The 18,237-nt window shown below is 48.1% G+C and overlaps 1 protein-coding gene across 3 annotated transcripts in view; it reads left to right on the top strand.

Annotated features, from left to right (window-relative positions):
- CTNNBL1 (catenin beta like 1) overlaps positions 1-18,237 on the top strand; it is a 156,430-nt gene that overhangs the window by 25,571 nt on the left and 112,622 nt on the right. Inside the window, exons 2-5 of one of the 3 annotated variants that reach the window (XM_084854910.1) lie at positions 1,188-1,368; positions 6,558-6,668; positions 10,463-10,648; positions 12,782-12,888. In XM_084854910.1, the coding sequence (XP_084711036.1) occupies positions 10,586-10,648; positions 12,782-12,888 (170 nt within the window). In that variant the 5' untranslated portion in view covers positions 1,188-1,368; positions 6,558-6,668; positions 10,463-10,585. The remainder of the gene's footprint in view (positions 1-1,187; positions 1,369-6,557; positions 6,669-10,462; positions 10,649-12,781; positions 12,889-18,237) is intronic. The other 2 variants (XM_084854909.1, XM_084854908.1) reach the window with 2 other exon arrangements.

Below are 18,237 nucleotides of genomic sequence, written 5' to 3'. Positions count from 1 at the left end.
AGGTTGGCAGAAGCTAGGACTGAAGACGGGAGCTCACTCCGTCACGCAGCAGTCGGGTCTCGAACTGCTGTCCTGCCGACTTCCGGTCTGCAGTTCAGCGTCTTAACCACTAAGCCACCGCAGCCCCTGCAATGCTAAGGAAAGTGGAAGGCAAAAGGAAGAGGGGCTGGCCAAGAGCAAGATGGATGGATGATATTCTGGAGGTGATGGACTCAACTTTGGGGGAGCTGGGGGTGGCGATGGCCGAGAGGAAGCTCTGGTGTGGGCTGGTCCATGAAGTCATGAAGAGTCAGAAGCGACTGACCGAATAAACAACAAAACCCGCCCTCTCTGTATGCATACATACACACTAGTAAAACAATAATAAAAACAATAAAATAGTCTAAAAACAACAGTTAGAAAAACAGGAACAGCAGCAATCAGATGTTATTTAAAAGCAGCATCCAAAAAAAGTGGCTGGAACTTAGTAGAATTACCTGAAATTTTGGCTCTAAGGCCAAGGGGAGCCAGCACAGGCCCTGGAGTACATTGAGGCTTTTGTGCCACACCCTTTCCACCAGCCGTCCCCCACTATGGGGAAGGATCAGGTTGGCTCTTTTGAGGTTTAGGGTGGCGAGAACGCTAGTCTCTTTCTCTCTTAAAAGAACCATGCCAAGGTGTGTGCATGTATTTCCCCTTCTGTGCCCACCTGTTAGTTGGTATGAAATGTACTCCCTGGATATGCCTGTGAATTTTCTCCACTGCAAGGCAACCTAATTTCCTTTTTTTAAAAACATTTAGCTCTTGCACTCCCTGACATTGCTTATTCCTTTTGAGATGCACTAGCGAAAAGCAGGATTGAAAGCAGGCTGGCTTAACATAGGTGTTACAAAAAAGATTAAGAGGTTGTTGGAGAGATATCGCTGGAGATTTGGAGCTTGCTTCCCGAAGTCTTTCTAAATTGACAGCTAATAGGTAGCTCTCCTTGATGGCTCTTTCCAGCTAGATTTAACTGGCGGAGATCTGTGCACAAAGGGAGCCTTTCACTTACGAAGATTCATTTCAAATTTCTTTAACAAATCATTTCCGAGCTCCATAGTAACCACGTTATTTTGCTTTTGTGCCATGCAAAGCAGGCATCTTTCTTTTTCTTTTCTTAAACAGAATAAGTTAATTTATTACTAGCTTCTGTTTTTCTCTGCCCCCAGGTCCGATGTCGCTGAGTTGCTGATGAAGGCTGGCAGTTACTAGAGCTCAGGATAATTCTTTGTTTTTCCAGAAGGAAGTGTTACAGGGAAGGAAATCTTCTCAAATGCACTGACTCAGGAAGCCAAGGTTGTCAACAGACACTCACCTGGTTGCCTGTGGTGAATAGGAAATGAATTACAGGTGATCATGCAAAGAACCATTCATAATATTATTTATTTATTAAAATATTTATATTTATTTATTTATTAAATTTATTAATTGCCCATCTGACTGGTCACCCAGCCACTCTGGGCGATGTACAACCCACCATAAAACAATTTAAAACAATAAAATTTTACCATAATTTTTTTTTTAAAAAAAATACCCTAACCCACCCCAAATGCCTGCCTGAACAACCACGTTTTTAATGACAGAAGCTCATTAAAGAGGGGGAATGACGGAGTTCCCTAGGGAGGGAGTTCCACAGAGTGGGGGCCACCACAGAGAAGGCCCTCTCCCTCATCCCCACCAGTCTAGCTGTCCTGGCTGATGGGACAGAGAGAAGGCCATCTGAGGCTGATCTTGTTAAGCGACCTGTCTGGTGTTGCTGGAGGCGCTCCTTAAGATAGGCTGGGCCGGAACCATATAGGGTTTTAAAGGTCAACACCAACACCTTGAATTTGGCCCGGAAAACAACTGGTAACCAGTGCAACTCCTTCAGCACTGGCGTGATGTGATCTCGCCGGCAGCTGCCTTTAATCAGGCGAGCCGCCGCGTTCTGTACCAGCTGCAGCTTCTGAACCGTCTTCAAGGGTAACCCCATGTAGAGCGCATTACAGTAGTCTAGACGAGAGGAGACCAGGGCATGTACTACCGATGGGAGCAGATCGTCGGGAAGGAAGGGGCGCAGCCGCCGTATCAGATGGAGTTGAGACAGCGCTGTCCGGCTCACAGCTGACACCTGAGCCTCCATGGACAGCTGGGAGTCCAAAATGACCCCCAGGCTGCGGACCTGGTCTTTCAAGGGTAGCCGTACCCCATTCAACACCAGGTCAACATCCCCCAGCCTCCTCTTGTCTCCCACCAAAAGTACCTCGGTCTTGTCAGGGTTGAGCTTCAGCTTATTCCTCCCCATCCAGCCACTCACCGTCTCCAGACATTTGGACAGGGATTCTACGGCCAACCTTGGTGAAGATTTGAATGAGAGGTAGAGCTGCGTGTCATCCGCATATTGATGACACCGCACCCCAAACCTCCTGATGATAGCCCCCAGTGGCTTCACATAGATGTTAAATAGCATCGGGGAGAGGATGGAACCCTGTGGCACCCCACAAGTAAGTGGCCACGGGTCCGACACCTCCTCTCCCAGTGCTACCCTCTGGTACCTGCCGGAGAGGAAGGACCGGAACCACCACAATACAGTGTCTCCAATGCCCAACCCCTCCAGGCGGTCCAGGAGGATACCGTGGTCAACGGTATCAAAAGCCGCTGAGAGGTCGAGGAGAACAAGGAAGGAGCATTCACCCCTATCCAGAGCCCTCCTCATATCATCCACCAAGGCGACCAAGGCCATTTCTGTCCCATGCCCAGGCCTGAAGCCCGACTGAAATGGGTCTAGATAATCAGTTTCTTCCAAGTGTGCCTTCAAAGGCACTGCCACCACCCGCTCAATCACCTTGCCCCAAAATGGCAGATTTGAGACTGGGCGAAAGTTGTTCAGAACTTGAGGATCCAAGGAGGGCTTCTTTAAGAGCAGTCTTATCACTGCCTCCTTGAGGGCTGATGGCATCACTCCCTTCTCAAGGGAGGTATTCACCACCGCCTTGATCCCCTCACCCAGTCTCTCTCTGCAGCTCATAATGAGCCAAGATGGGCAAGGATCAAGTAAGCAGGTGGTCGGCCTTACAGATGAAAGCACCTTGTCCACTTCATCAGGAGGAAGAAGCTGGAACCGATCCCACAAAACCGGTTTGCCACAAGCCGCCTCTTGCTCACTAACTGTATCCACAGCGTGCAGAGTAACATACCTAATCTGATCAATTTTATCTGCAAAGTGCCTTGCCAAAGCCTCACAGGAGGCCTTAGAATGCTCCAGTGGTTCCGGAGCCACAGGACCGACCAGGCTCCGGACCACTTGGAACAGCCTCCTGGGGCAGCACTCTGCAGACGCGATGGAGGCAGCATAATATTCCTTTTTTTGCTGCCTTCACCGCCACGTGATAGGCTGAAGATACAGCTCTAGCCCGTGTCTGATCGTCTTTGGAGCGAGACTTCCGCCACCGGCGCTCTAGCCGTCTCACCTCCTGTTTCAGAGCTCGTAACCGCGGATTGAACCATGGTGCAGTCCGAGCCCTGTTCAGGGGGAGAGGGCGTTTCGGAGCCACCCGATCTAATGCCCCAGTGATTGCGGCATTCCAGCCACCCACCAGGGTCTCGACCGAGTGGCCGTTGGCGTGCCCCAGAGAATCCCCAAGCGCGTTCAGGAATCCATTTGGATCCATAAGACGCCTGGGGCGGACCATTTTAATGGGTCCTCCACCCCTGCGGAGGGGTTGTGGAACCGAGAAGTCCAACATCACCAGATAGTGATCTGACCATGACAAGGGGGTGGTGGATATACCCCTGACTTCCAGATCACTCCCCGCTTCTCCAGAAACAAACACAAGGTCTAGCGCATGACCGGCTACATGGGTGGGCCCAGTTAGAATATGGTGCAGCTCCCAGGAGGCCATGGTCTCCATGAAGTCCCGAGGTGCTCCTGTGAGGATGGCCTCCGAATGTACGTTGAAGTCCCCCAACACCAGTAAGTTAGGGGACTGCACACGCACATCCAAGACCACCTCAAGCACCTCGGCCAGGGAGTCAGTCGTGCAGCGGGGTGGACGGTACACGAGCAGAATCCCCAGGCTGCCCTTCGGGCCCAACCTCCGGTACATGCACTCAGCAACCTTGGTCTCCCGGAGAGGGGGTCTGGTGAAGACCAAGGACTCTCGGTAGATAACAGCCACTCCCCCTCCCCGATCCCCAGCCCTCGGCTGCTGTGCATACGAAAATCCAGCTGGACACATGGCTGCAAGGGTTGGAGAAGCAGCCTCGTCCAGCCAGGTCTCCGTAATACATGCCAGGTCTGCACCCTCATCCAGGATCATGTCATGGATGAGGGAGGTTTTCTGGGTAACAGACCTGGCATTGCAGAGCAGCAAACGAAGGCCAGAAGATCGGGTCACGCCTCCCCCAGCCATCCTTTGGCTCTGGACAGGCCCGGAGCAGGGGACAGATACTACACATCTCTCCCTTGTTCCCCTTACCTGGCATGGCCTGCCCCTAGCGCTCCGCCAGCGCCTGCCGCCCAGCCTCGGTATGTTCTGGCCCCCAACACTCCCCCCACTGCCTCCATCAGGTGGACACATGCCCCCTCGCTCCCGCCTATCAGGCAGGCTACCCACCCCTAAAAACACAACAAAATCCCCCCCAACAAAATAAAACAAACAAACCAAACAATTAAAATCCCCTTAAAAATGCCAGGCAGGTGTCCACAGGGAAGGCCTGGTGGCAGTGGCAGTGGCAGCGGCGGCAGCAGGCCCAGCAGCAGCAAGCACGCCTCTTCCCCAGTGGTGGTGGTGGTGGCTTCTCCCGCAGGCCCTGGCTCTCCCAGGCCACCTCAGCCAGCCAGCTTATGTAGCCCCTCCAGGGAGGGGCAGGTGGAGCAGCACAGCTGGTTCGGTACCTGGGGGCCTGGTCCTGCAGGGACTGGCGGTCTGCCAGGCAGAAGTCCACAGGGAAGGCCTGGTGGTGGTGGCAGCGGCGGCAGCAGCAGGCCCAGCGGCGGCAGCAGCAGGCCCAGCGGCGGCAAGCACGCCTCTTCCCCGGTGGTGGTGGTGGTGGCTTCTCCTGCAGGCCCTGGCTCTTATAAATCGTCTTTCTCTGCAAAAGGTCTCCCAAGGCAATATGCAACTTTATAAACAAAACAATCAAATAAAGTACAGAGAAAGCCATCTTTAAAACATCCAGGGCAATATCCAAAGCTGCCCTTGGGCTAGCAGGAATGATTGCTAGAGCAGCAGGAAGCCAGGACTTTCTAGAGCAACCCCGGAAACTAGCGTTTCCGGAATGGGACAGGTCAGTGGAGCTTGCAGAAGGGAGCGCTGCTGACCTGTCCCATTCTGAGCTCCACTGACTGTCCTGTCCTGCAAACAGTAGTTTCTGGGGTTGCTTTAGGAAATGCTAGCTTCCCATTGTGCTAGTGGTCATTCCCGCTAGCACAGCCTAACAAGCACTGGAAGAGTGCCAGCTTTGGATACTGTCCCAGAGAGGAGAATAAAATTTTGAAACCCATCAAAACCCACCCTAAATAAAATAAGTCTTTATGGCCTGCCTAAAGCTAGACAAAGATTCAGTCTATCTGACCTCCTTAAGGAATAGGGGTGCTGCTACAGAAAAGGCCAAATAGAGATTGCCTAATAGTTGGTTTCCCGCTATTAGTATTAATGTTATGAGTATTAATTATTATTATTATTATTTTAAAAGAGATTTTCAGCCCACCTTTCAGGGTGCACCATCTTCTCAAGGTGGCTTACGGTAGCACAAAAACATGAACCTACAGTTGCACACTCCAGTTATGCAGTAGCAGATCTTTTTAAGTACCAAATGCAGACTGGAACAAATGAACCTTCAGGAATTTTTAAAGAGCTGGCCATGATGAAGCTGTACATCTCTCTAGAGGAAGAGTTCCAAAGGTGTGGGGCCACCACTGAGAAAGTCCTGTCCCTAGTACCCACCAGTGGCTACTGCTGGTGGGCATGAGAGTGGGCACGCTGATCGTAAAGCTTGTAGGCTTTGTTTTTGCTTTTACACCACTGAAGTCCCACAATATGTATGGATAGGTTGTGTCTTGATGCTGTGGGAGGATAGCACAAAACATTGCATTCCTCTCCCCTGCACCCCCTCCCCACATAAAAATTAGGGGAATTCCCTGGGATTACATGCACAGCAGTAGCATGTGGTGTACCTTCCCTGAGTGCAAAATGGGCATCAAGGATCATATCATATATTAATGTTTATTAGAATCACATTAACTAGTGAAATGTTTTTATTGAGCATATTTTCAAATAGTAGATGAAAATCCAGACATCGGCGTCCTCACAAACTTAATGGGTGCCTCAGGCGTTGCTGCATACTTTACAGGAGACCCTGTTCCTGGTAGGTCTGTAAGCTAGGAAAGGGGACCTGTACAACTTACCCCTAGTTGAATTGAAGCTCATGTATCCAATGTTTTGGTCCTGTCTTTAACACCACCCAAAGGCAACAAAGCTAGGTTGGAACATAATCTCAGGACTCAACTAGCCCTCTTGCAGGATGCAAACCACTTCCTCTCCTTTCTGTAACCACAGGGTCTGTTTTTAAGGATGTCGGAAGAGCCTGAAGGTCTGTCTAGTGCAGCATCCTGTTTCCTGCGTTGACAAGCTAGATGTTTCTGGGAAGCACCTGCTTTTTCTTCCCAGGTACATTGTCTTATATTACAGGAGTGGGCAACTTGTGGCCCTCCAGATGTTTTGGCCTACAACTCCCATCAGCCCTAGCCAGCATAGCCAGGGGCCAGGGATCATGGGAACTGTAGGCTAAAACATCTGGAGTGCCGCAAGTTGCCCACTCTTGTCTTAGAATATGGAGGGTTTGTCTTTTGAGCAGTTTTGGTGACATGGGGAATCATTTCCCTGTTTATTGCTGCCATAATTCGGCATGACGTGACTTTCTGTTGGAGCTTGTTTGAGCCTGCTGGAGTTCTTGGAAAGCCCCCCCTCCAGCTTCGTATCTGAACGGCATAGTTTTTGTCTAGGAATTCATTGGTGTTTGGGTGCTAATGTGTTGGCGGCATTAATAATTACACTTCCAGCACTTCCATAATTTATCATAATGACTCTGTTATTGCATATTAGGGAGGATTTTCCCCCTCCCTCCCCCAGTTGAGGCTGAAACAGATCATAACTGCCGATAATGACATTGATTGCACGCTTGGAGGAGATGGTGTTGGCTTTGTAGAGGAGTTTTAATTTCGCGGTCGTTCTGGTGATGTAGCCCCTTCTATGGTACATTACTTTGTGCCCAACCACACCATGTGCTCCCCTGGCCCCTCATTACGGCTGTAGTCTCATTGTTTTTAATTTAAAAAAAAGTGGAGGGGGAGGGAGGGGGGAGGGAGAAAAAAAAAGAACTGACAGCCTAGATCACACACTGCCTTGATGGGCAGAAGCAAAAACAAATGCTTGCAACCATTTTGGAACTTGTAACTTGCTGTTTCAAGCTGGGTGCAATAGACATTTCTTCTTAGGGAAGCCGGCCTCAGTGGTGCATCCTTCCTTCTGGGATGTTTTTTTCCTAATTAGATCTTAATGAGGGTGGAGCTATTCATCGCTTCTAGTGAATGTGTCTTTACAAACTTGTGTTTGCTGAAGTAAAATGAATACAGGAAAAGGGGGACATTTGTCAGGGAAAACAGGTTCATGGAGAAAATGCTTAACCTTTCCTATGTCTGCCTATTTTTTCTGGCAAATCCTCTCCACCCCCAAACCTTTCACCCTCCAGCTGGGTTTACTTCCCAACTCTGACTGGGAGAAAAACAGGCTAAATATAGCCAGAGCATAGTTGTGAGGAGAGGTGGGGGAAAGTAAAGCCCCCTCCCACCTACTGATATCTTCCTGCAAATGTCTATCTTCCTCTCTCCTCACATTATGAGGCCAATACCAGGTTTGCTTGTAATGTGCAAATGTGCAGGGCCATTGTACTGGAAATACTTGGGCATTGTAAACTACATGGAGAACCACTTCTCCTTTTCTTGTAGGCCAAGACTGTTGCTAATCAAGAAGACAGGGCTGCGTTGCTGGCAGTGCATCCTGACAGCTCTGCTTCTAGAGCTGGGTGCACTTTTCAACTCTTCCATGGTGTGCATTGACCTCCTGGTCCATGCTTGCTCCCTGTGGCTGAAAAGGACTGGTGCAAGTCCAGCTCATTGAGTGGGGAGGATTTGTGGCCAGCTCTGTATAGGATCCCAGAGGTGACAATGAGATGCCTTGCCTTGGCACTGGAGCAAGCTATTGGCACAGCTATTGGCGATGTTGGGCCAGTTTTTCTTCAGCCTCTGCCAGGGACAGGGTCGTGCACAACAGCTTCTCCCTGGAGTGAGATTGCAAGGGCCACTGGAGTAGCCCCATACCCTACATGTGGGATGCTGATGGAAGGTTCTGAGCCAGTGAGAACAGTGGTGCGGGATGGAAGATTTTCCAAGACGGACATTTTTCCAGTGCTCCATTTTTCCATGGAAGATTTTCCATTTCATAGGTTCATTAGTAAAATGAATGTATACCAATTGCAAATACAATATTAAGTATTTAATATGACACAAAATTGGGCGGGATATCTAATACTTTGGAAGACAGAAACAAAATTCAAAGTGATCTGGATAGACTGGAGCGCTGGGCAGAAAACAACAGAATGACATTTAATAGGGATAAATGCCAAGTTCTGCACCTAGGAAAAAGGAACCAAATGCACAGTTAAAAGATGGGGGATACGTGGCTCAACAACACTACAAGCGAGAAGGATCTTGGAATTGTTGTCGATCACAAGCTGAATATGAACCAACAATGTGATGTGGCTGCAAAAAAGGCAAATGCTCTTTTGGGCTGCATTCATAGAAGCATCGCTTCCAAATCCCGGGAAGTACTAGTTCCCCTCTACTCAGCACTGGTTAGGCCTCATCTGGAGTACTGTGTCCAGTTCTGGGCACCACATTTTCAGAAGGATGCAGACAAACTGGAGAGGGTTCAGAGGAGGGCAACGAAGATGATCAGGGGACTGGAAACAAAGCCCTATGAAGAGAGACTGAAAGAACTGGGCATGTTTAGCCTTGAGAAGAGAAGACTGAGGGGAGATATGATAGCGCTCTTCAAGTACTTGAAAGGTTGTCACAGAGAGGAAGGCCAGGATCTCTTCTTGATCATCCCAGAGTGCAGGACACGGAATCATGGGCTCAAGTGACAGGCAGCCAGATTCCGGCTAAACATCAGGAAAAACTTCCTGACTGTTAGAGCAATACGACAAACGAACCAATTCCCTAGGGAGGCCACACTGGAGGCCTTCAAGACAAGGCTGGACAGCCATCTGTCAGGGATGCTATGACTTGGATTCCTGCATTGAGCAGGGGGTTGGACTCGATGGCCTTGTAGGCCCCTTCCAACCCTACTATTCTATGATTCTATGATCTATGAAGTAAGCTTAGCAGCTTCAAAGTTGTAATTCATGTTTTTCAGGTAATTATCCATAGCAAATATATGAGAGAATCCATATATGTCACTGAAATACATATATGCCTCAGAGTGAAATGGAACCAATAGGTAGTGACAGCGAAACGGAAGGTGCCCGAGCAACCTCAGTGGAAGCGGGTTGCACTCCGTTGAAATAGATGAGTGGTTGTCAGCATATCATGCACAGTTCTTTGGCTTGCCAGAATTAATAAGAGTCCAATCCTATGCATGTCTCGGCAGAAAAAAGCCATGCTGGCTGGGGAACGCTGGGAGCTGTAGGACTTTTTTCTCTCTAAGCATGCATAGGATTGTGCCTTAGCATGTCAACAGTTTTCAGTAACTTTGTTTTTTTCTTGACTTTAAATAATGTAAGCAAAGAACATGCTATTTTCTTTACATTTTAATGAGTATTCCAATCAAAAATTCTACATATAAAGTTTAGATCACATTAAGTGTGATGGTTTTTTCCCTCAAACATCTCAGGTCAGATACATTCGACCAAAAATGAATGTGGCATTATTTTTCAGCTTCGTCATTTACTAAATGCCATTAAAATAAACATCCTAAATTAGATTTCTCTAGGGCATCAGAAAACTTTCTGGTTCAAACTGGCCATTTTCCAGTACAAATGAACTTCAATGGAAATTTTTTCAGTCTCAACTGATTTTTTTTCCTATGGAAATGACCCCATGCAAATTAACCTGATGTGTGTTGGAATTTTTTAAGAAAGTTTTCCGATTCAGAATTTTCTGGAAAACCCACATCACTGACTGAGACAGAGCTTTGTGGCTCTGGTCTGCTTGCTGCTCTCACCCCAAGAAGATACTCCTTGAGGGCTGAGCCCCAGACAGCACCATAGGATTTGGCCTGTAGCTTGCAGACATGTTGAGAGCAGTCTTAAAAGAAATAGTCATTTTTTAATTTTTATTTTTGACCTACCAGAGGCAAGGGAAGATGGGTTCTCTTGGCTCATCATTTGATTTTTCTCTCCACAGCCAAATAGAGGGACAAAAAGAACTCGTGAAGATGAAGAAGAAGATCTTAAAGTGCGGCACAAACAAGGCAGCGTGCGGGAGCGTGGCCGTCACCGGGAAGAGGAGTTCCCTGCAGCAGAGGAGATGGATGGTGAGAAAAAGAAGCTGCTTCATGTAACTGAAAAAGGCGACGAGGAAGAGGAGGAGGTACGTTTGCCATTGTGAGGTGGGGATGACTTGCTCTCTTCTCTGGGTTCCCACTAGGGGTGTGCGCAGAAGACAACATTTGGCTTGGAACCCGCTTCAGACAGTGGGTTGATTTGGCTTGGACCGCTTTGGACCTGCTTCGTCTTGGGTCTGAAGCAGAGCCCCACTGTGGAAGATCCAAAGCTTTGTGACTGTCGCAAATCACTTGAGTTGAGCGATAAGCAGCAGCGAGCATGAGTCATTAAATAGTCCAAGGTCAAGAAGCCAAGAGTACCAGTCCGAAGCCAAGGAAGACAAACCCAGGTATAGGGACACGTTGAAGAATAGAGTCGTTCTGGGTTCGAGAATAATCAGAGCTGGGTCCAGGAGCTGGCAGGAACGTTTTCTGCTATGGGTGCATGGGTGAGCATCAGCAGTTATTTCCAGCACCTGAATTGGGTTTGAGGCTTGTCTTTTATGCAGAGGCTGATTGATAGGTGAGGCCAGCTGGGTCGAGCTGCAGTTGTCTTCCGCCTGCCCATGTGCTGGGCCCTCCCCAAACACTCTTAGGCTGAGGCATTCCATGTCTTCCTCCATCCCAGATGGAGGCACAACACTGACTCCCTGTTGACCACCATGGGGAAATCAACGAACAGCCATAACGTCTTTACTTTTTGACAAATAGGATGACATTGCAGGCATAATAGCCCCTTCTGAGGGGATGAAGTCTGCTAAATTTCAGACAGATAAGTGCAGTGGTCTTGAGTGTGTTAAAAAGGGATTCAGGCTCCCCCCTCCTATTGTTTATATGAGCAATTTGTCTGAAAATGATGTACAGTGTAGGTCTTAAGTGCACCTCTACATTGCAATATTTCAGACAGGTCAGGGGTTAGGGAGCTATGATGAATGAAAAACTAAGGCTTATTTTGTTTTCTGCTCAGAATTGGCACCCAGAGTCACAGGAAGTGCTTCATCCTTGGTGGAGTGGGTGAAGAAAACATATGACAGTGTACACTATCTAGTGTTTGTTCATATGGTATAATATAGTGAAGAGGAACCTTTAAAGTTTGGGGCATTCTTTAAAAGGGATTCCCATACCCACCTTCTGTGGGCAAGTGACTGTGTCTGTTGGTGCGCAACTGTGTGTGTGTGTGCGCGCGCGCGCACGTGTGAAGAGATCTTACAAGGATCAGGAACTTGGGATCAAGTTCCCAGATAACCCAGAAAAGTAAGTCTTGTGTTAGAGAGAGAGAGAGAGTGTGTGCGAGCGAGTGAGCGCCATTAAAACCCTGCTTGCTTGCAAAGTCCTTGGAGCGCACCCTCCCCCTGTATTCTTTTGGACAGAGAAGGCATGTCCTTCTCACTTTGTTTTGGAGTGAGAAGCCAGTGCATCAGTGGGCTTTATGTTAAATCATGGGGGAAGAAGCATTAGAGATGGCAAGACCAGTGCTCTCTCCCACACTACTTCCTGGCTGCCTGGAGCTCGAGGGCCTCTATTGTAAATTGTGGGCAGGCACCACCTGTAGCAGAAAGCTGGCAGGTGCTCTGCCCTCCCTCCCTCTGTTGGCAAACAAAGAGAAAATCTAGGGGAGCGTGATGGGTTGTGGGGACTTGTGGGGACTCTGCATGCCTGGTTGGGATGTCAGCAGCTACCAATTGAACCAACAGCAATAAGCACAGGCATTTTGGGGTTAGTGCTAGAAGCCCTGAGTACTTCTGCTGCCACACACACAGTATCCCAAAGTCCCATAACATTTTCTGCTAGGTTCCTTCTACATTCCTCCCCAAATCTCTATGACTGGAAGCAACAATGAGAACCCTTCCAAAGCCATCCCCTGGTTGGAAGCTAGAGCTGTCAGTCACAAAACTACACCCCCTTTTCTATTGAAGTGGGGGTGGACACAGGATGAGGTTTGGGGAATGGGTAGTCATGTTGTGTTTTGACATGATGTGGTTAAGGGTTGAACAACTGCACAAACTAGAACTAGTACACAGCTTTATTTATTAATTGCATTTCTATAATTGCCCAATAGCCGAAGCTCTCTGGGCGGTTCACAGCAATACTAGTAGGTCTGAAGGCTGGGGGAAATTGCTAGCTCGCCTTGAATGATGAATCTGATGTCGTCTGGAATGAATGAATATGTTTTTGGCCAGGAGGAACCCCTGGATGAAAGCTCAGTAAAGAAGATGATCCTCACTTTTGAGAAGAGATCTTACAAGAATCAGGAACTTCGGATCAAGTTCCCAGATAACCCAGAGAAGTAAGTCTTGTCAGGATTTGGCTTTTTTCCTTGGTCCACTGTTTTTAGGTTGCTGCTGTCAGCCTCTCAGGTTCCCATTAATGAAAAGGGCAAGCAGATAGGCTTCACATGGTGGGATAAAACTTGGTTGGTTGCTTTTTAATTTAGAGCTACCTGCTTCAGAGAATGCGAGCCGGGCAATAGCAGGCATGGGATCCTGGCCTCTTATTTCCAAGGAAATAAGCTTTTAAGGTTATGCACCTGCTAGGTTCAGGAACTCTTTGTTTGCCCAAGGCAAGCTTGTAATAATTCCTAGCGGATCCAGTGGCTTCTGAATTCATATGTGTAGATCAAGCCACACTTCACTGAGTCGAAGTCTGTTGCAGGTACTGTGAATCTCAAGGCTTGTCAGCATGACAGGTCAGCTTCTGTTCTAACACACAAAATCTGGCATGCTGTTGTTCAGTGCATATCTTTCTAGAGCAGTGTTCTGGCCTGCTGCTGTTTGGTGTCAAAGAGGGACGTGTCACGCTTTACATTTCTGACTTGCCAGGTATAAATCAGAAACCGTGCCTGAAAGTAGCAGGAGGGGCTTTTTTGACGCTCATGCAGGTGATGACAATAAAGCATCAGAGAAAACCTCACGAGGCAGCAAGCAGTGTGGCTGAGTATAGAAGCGGCTAAATACTAAGGCAAAAAGTGTTGCTTCATTCTGAAATATGAGCCATTGTAGTTGAGGGACAGCTCTTCTGGCCTGATCCTGTGAGCAGCTACTTAATGCCATCTACTGAAGGACTGCACATAAGGACTCCCAAGCGCTGTCGTCATCTCTGCCCCAGCAGAGAAGCAGCCACAGTCATATTTCCCATCCCTAGTGCCTGTGCTTGCCACAGGGCTGGCAGTATTTGGGCAACTCTGAGAGCAATCTCAGATGTCCTGTTCCTCTGTTACACCCATCATGGAGCTTTCAGACTTCTAAAGGGCAAGTGGGTCTCATTTTTTAAAAAGAGCTTGGTTAACAGGATGCCCAAAGCCTAAAGCCTTGTGTGGCGGTCTTCATGTAATCTTCAGACTGCTGTAATGTTGTTGTTGCTTTTCTGGTCCATTGTGTTAGTTCAGCTTCAAGACGAGGCTGGACATTCAAGACGAGGCTGGACAGCCATCTGTCAGGGATGCTCTGACTTGGATTCCTGCATTGAGCCTTGTAAGGCCCCTTCCAACCCTACTATTCTATGATTCTATGATTAGTTTTCTGGCCAAATTGAGATTAGTTACCTGCAGTTCCCTTTACATGTTTGCAAAATCTGCTCAATGCTGGTAAATATTTTTTTAAAAAACTTTACATTTTGATTAATGCAATAAATAAAATAAATAAATGATTAACTTCGAAAAAAAACAAAAAAAATGCAGAGATATAAACATAATTACCACAATCTTTCAAAATTCAGCCAAAGCACAGCACTGGGACATATTGAGCTTGTTTTTCCCCTTCCCAAATCCTATTGAAGGGAGGGTTACCTAGTCCATCAATCAGGCAATAAGCTGCTTGTTCTTGCCCGGTCAAGAGGGGATGTTCTGCATCCCTGCATTCCTGTGCTGCTGCTGTCTCCCTTCTCTTACCTTCTGGTGCTCCATCACTTTCACTCTCCTGAGCCTTTTTCCTTATTTCATTTCATTTATTATATTTCTATACCACCCAATAGCCGAAGCTCTCTGGGCGGTTCACAAAAATTAAAAACCATTAAAATAATTATATAAAGTATTAAAAACCATTCATGTAAGGACATAAAACAGATAGCACATGCAACATATATCTATAGCAATTTAAAACAATCAGCCAGAGACAATCCAGGACCTGATCAAAAAACTCATTATATGCTGCCAAATGCCTGAGAGAAGAGGGCAGTTTTAACCTGGCACCAAAAAGGTGACAATGTTGGAACCAGGCAGGCCTTGTTAAGGAGATCATTCCATAAATGGGGAACCACCACCAAGAAGGCCCTCTCCCTTGTTGCCGCCCTCCAAGCCTCCCTCGGAGGAAGCACCCAAAGGAGGGCCTTGGACGCTGAGCGTAGCGTATGGGTTGATTCATGCCAGGAGGGGCACTCCATCAGGTAATGTGGTTCCAAGGCATGTAAGGCGTTATAGGTCAGAACCAGCACTTTGAATTGGGCTTGGAAACATACAGGCAGCCAATGCAAGCAGGCCAGAATTGGTGTTATATGGTCAGACCATCCTATCCCTGTTATCAGTCTGGCTGCTGATTTTGCATGAGCTGTAGCTTCTGAGCCATCTTCAAAGGCAGCCCCATGTAGAGTGCATTGCAGTAATCTAACTTTGAGGTTACTAGAGCGTAGACAACTGAAGCCAGGTTATCCCTCTCCAGACAGAGGCATAGCTCGGCCATCAACCACAGTTGGTAAAAGGCACTCCATGCCGCTGAGGCTGCTTGAGCCTCAAGTGACAAAGATGGCTCCAGGAGGACCCCCAAGCTATGAACCTGCTCCTTCAGGGGGAGTGCAACCCCATCCAGAACAGCTTAAGCACCCTCCATCCTCTGAGGAGAACCATCTACTAACAGCATCTCAGTCTTGTCTGGATTGAGTTTCAGTTTATTCCCATTCAAAAGCTTTCAGTTTGGTGTATGGTTTGCTTAAGCTGTATCCTTGCTTTAGTTTTCCTTTTAAATGACTCCTCCCAATCCTTAATGGTGCTTTTATAATCCTTTTTAGTAGTAGTAGTAGTAGTAGTAATAGCATTTATGTAGCACTTTTCAGTATTCAAACACTCTGCATATATATTACTTGCTGTAGCCCTTGTAACAACCCTGTATGATAGGTCAGTATTATTACCCCCATGTTACAGACTGGGGAGAGGGGAAGCTGAGTTCAAGGGAGTTTCTTGCTTGTGAATACTGAGTAAGGACATAAGAGCCCTGCTGGATCAGACCAAGGCCCATCTAGTCCAGCATTCTCTTCACATAGTGGACAACCAGCTGCCCATAGGAAACCCACAAGCAGGGCATGAGTGCAATAGCACCCTCCCGCCCATGTTCCCCAGCAACTGGTGTACAGAGGCATACTGCCTCTGATGCTGGAGGGAGCACATAGCCATCAGGACTTGTGGCCATTGATAGCCTTATGCACCATGACTTTGTCTAATATCCTTTTAAAACCATCCAAATTGGTGGCCATCACTACCTAGTGGCATAGCAGAGGTGAGCTTTGAACTGGAGAGTGGCTTCTTTGTAGCTTAGTTGCACCGGCCTTTGCCCGTATCTCCTCTTCTTTGGCTTGCATGCATTTACATCCTGCATTGCTACTCCAGTCTCCACGAAGCCTGTTCTGTTCCTTGTAACCTCAGTTGGAGATGGCTTTTGCTGTTCCTTGCCTGACTTCGCTGCCTGCCAGGTGCAGGCCTGCCTGCTCGCCCACATCAGGTTTTCATCATTTTTATGATGTACTCAGAACTGCCAAGTTGGCTGAACAGCACTTGCAGCTGCAGCTGACAGTTAGCTCATGAGAGCCTTTGTGTGCCGCTTGCAGGGAATGTGGGGGGATGTGTTGTGCCAGGCTGGATGGGGGTAGGCTTTGCCGCTCTGCTGGAGATCTGTTTGAGTGGCAGTTCCTTGAAAACCAAGAGCTCCCCCCCCCCCCCCGGCAAAGTCAATTCCAGGCTCTTGCATTGATAGCTCTCTGCTCCCATGGCTGCTGTCACCGTTCATCAGCCCTGCCTGTTTTCCTGGCAGTCTGCAGCTTGACTAGCCCCTGTTGGTCCTTGCTCTTCTCCAGTTTCAGAGCCCCAGTGGAAATTAGAACTCTTGTGAACCATCAGGCTGCATTTGGGCCCTTTTAGTGTCATCTGAAAGCAGGCAGGTAGTGGTGAGACATGGTGCTGAGCAGTTGCTCTCTGCTTTGACTCTTCTTCCCAGCTGGCAGATTGCAAGCAATTGACCCATGCTGGATCCCCCTGGGCCGAGCCTTTCTGGAGGGCAGAGTTTGCTTCAAGTGTGAAGAAAAGGCCCCTTTGCAGAATGCCTGTGTCTGAATCGATGTGTTCCCAGGGGGCAGGTGAAATGCAGAGTAAAGAAGGCTGTGCTCTGTGGGCAGGGGGCAGCGGGCAGTCCTGAAGCTGGCTCAAACTCTGCCTCTTCCTGCAGAGTGTCTGTGGGCATTTTTACTGGCCCTTTTATTTGGGGCGGGCAATAACACCCCCAAAGCCTGCTGCAAAACATTTGAAAATAATAACAATGGAACATTAAAATAATACAGCCTACGCAAGGAGGTCATACTGTCTCCCAGGTGTTTCAGCCATGGACGTTGGTGGCTCGTTTGTGGTGGGAAACAGTTTGGGAAATGGGTGTGCAGCCATTCCAAGGCTTCTGTACACCCCTGTTGATGTTCTGCACTCTTGCTTCATCCTACAAGTGAAGCCAGAACATAGTGGGGGTCGGTGGGAGGTCCCTGAGGTCCTCCTTTTAAACACCGTTACGGATGGGGAGAGGGTGCCAGGCCAAGGGTGCTGCTGCCAAATGCAGGCGCTGTTCCCTCTCCCCTGGGGATCTCTAGAAACAGCTGATGGGGGCTGGGAAGGGGAAGGCACTGGAGCTCGTCAGTCTCAGGCCCCCACTCCAGCCTTTTTTCCTGGAGGAACGAGAGAGGCCCTAATGAGCAGAAGTGAGGAGAGCCCAATAGGACAGGCTTCCCTGTCATTCTTCTGCTACGTAAGGCGAGCAGGAAAGCAGACAAAAGGTTGGGATGAACCAGCAAGAGGAGAAGATTCATCCTCTTGTTTGCACATGAGCATCCCTCTCCCTCACTCCCTCTTTTGGGTTTCAGAATAGCCCAGTGGAAGAACTGGATTGCACTCTTCAGTCTGCCAATTCCCAGTGTCGCTGTAATGTGAAGGGTGCATTTGGAATTTGTGTAGCTTATGTACATTTTAAGCCATTCTTAAGCAGATGCTCAGGACAAAATGAAAGTGGGTTCTTTTGTGGTATTTCTTAAATGGCCAAATATGTAATCAATGAAAAATCAGTGTAACACCTTTCTGGATCCCAGCAAAAAGAAAATAATCCTCCAAACTCAACTTTGCTTTTAACAGTGGCCATAGGAAGATCTTGCTCCCCTCCTTTACTCTCCAGTTGAAGGTAATTGAAGGTGTGGTGCATATAACATCCTGATCCGTTAGCAGCAGCGTTCTCTAGTAAGCCCTGATGAGGGCAGTTATGCTGATGTACGCGGTTTTGACTAGTCAGGTCTTTGCCACAGTCCTGTAGCTTTCAATTTCACAAAGTGCCTGGTTCCTTCCTGCATCCTTTCTCTTCTGAATGACAGAGTTGTAAATTAAATTATGGAGATTACCTGAACT

The sequence above is a fragment of the Heloderma suspectum genome, chromosome 4, assembly GCF_057233095.1.
Source record: "Heloderma suspectum isolate Gila_16-S chromosome 4, 16-S_ref, whole genome shotgun sequence".
In the NCBI taxonomy this organism is placed as follows: Eukaryota; Metazoa; Chordata; class Lepidosauria; order Squamata; family Helodermatidae; genus Heloderma; species Heloderma suspectum.
Note: the sequence above shows the minus strand (reverse complement) of the source record. Positions and strands in the feature narration are given on the sequence as shown.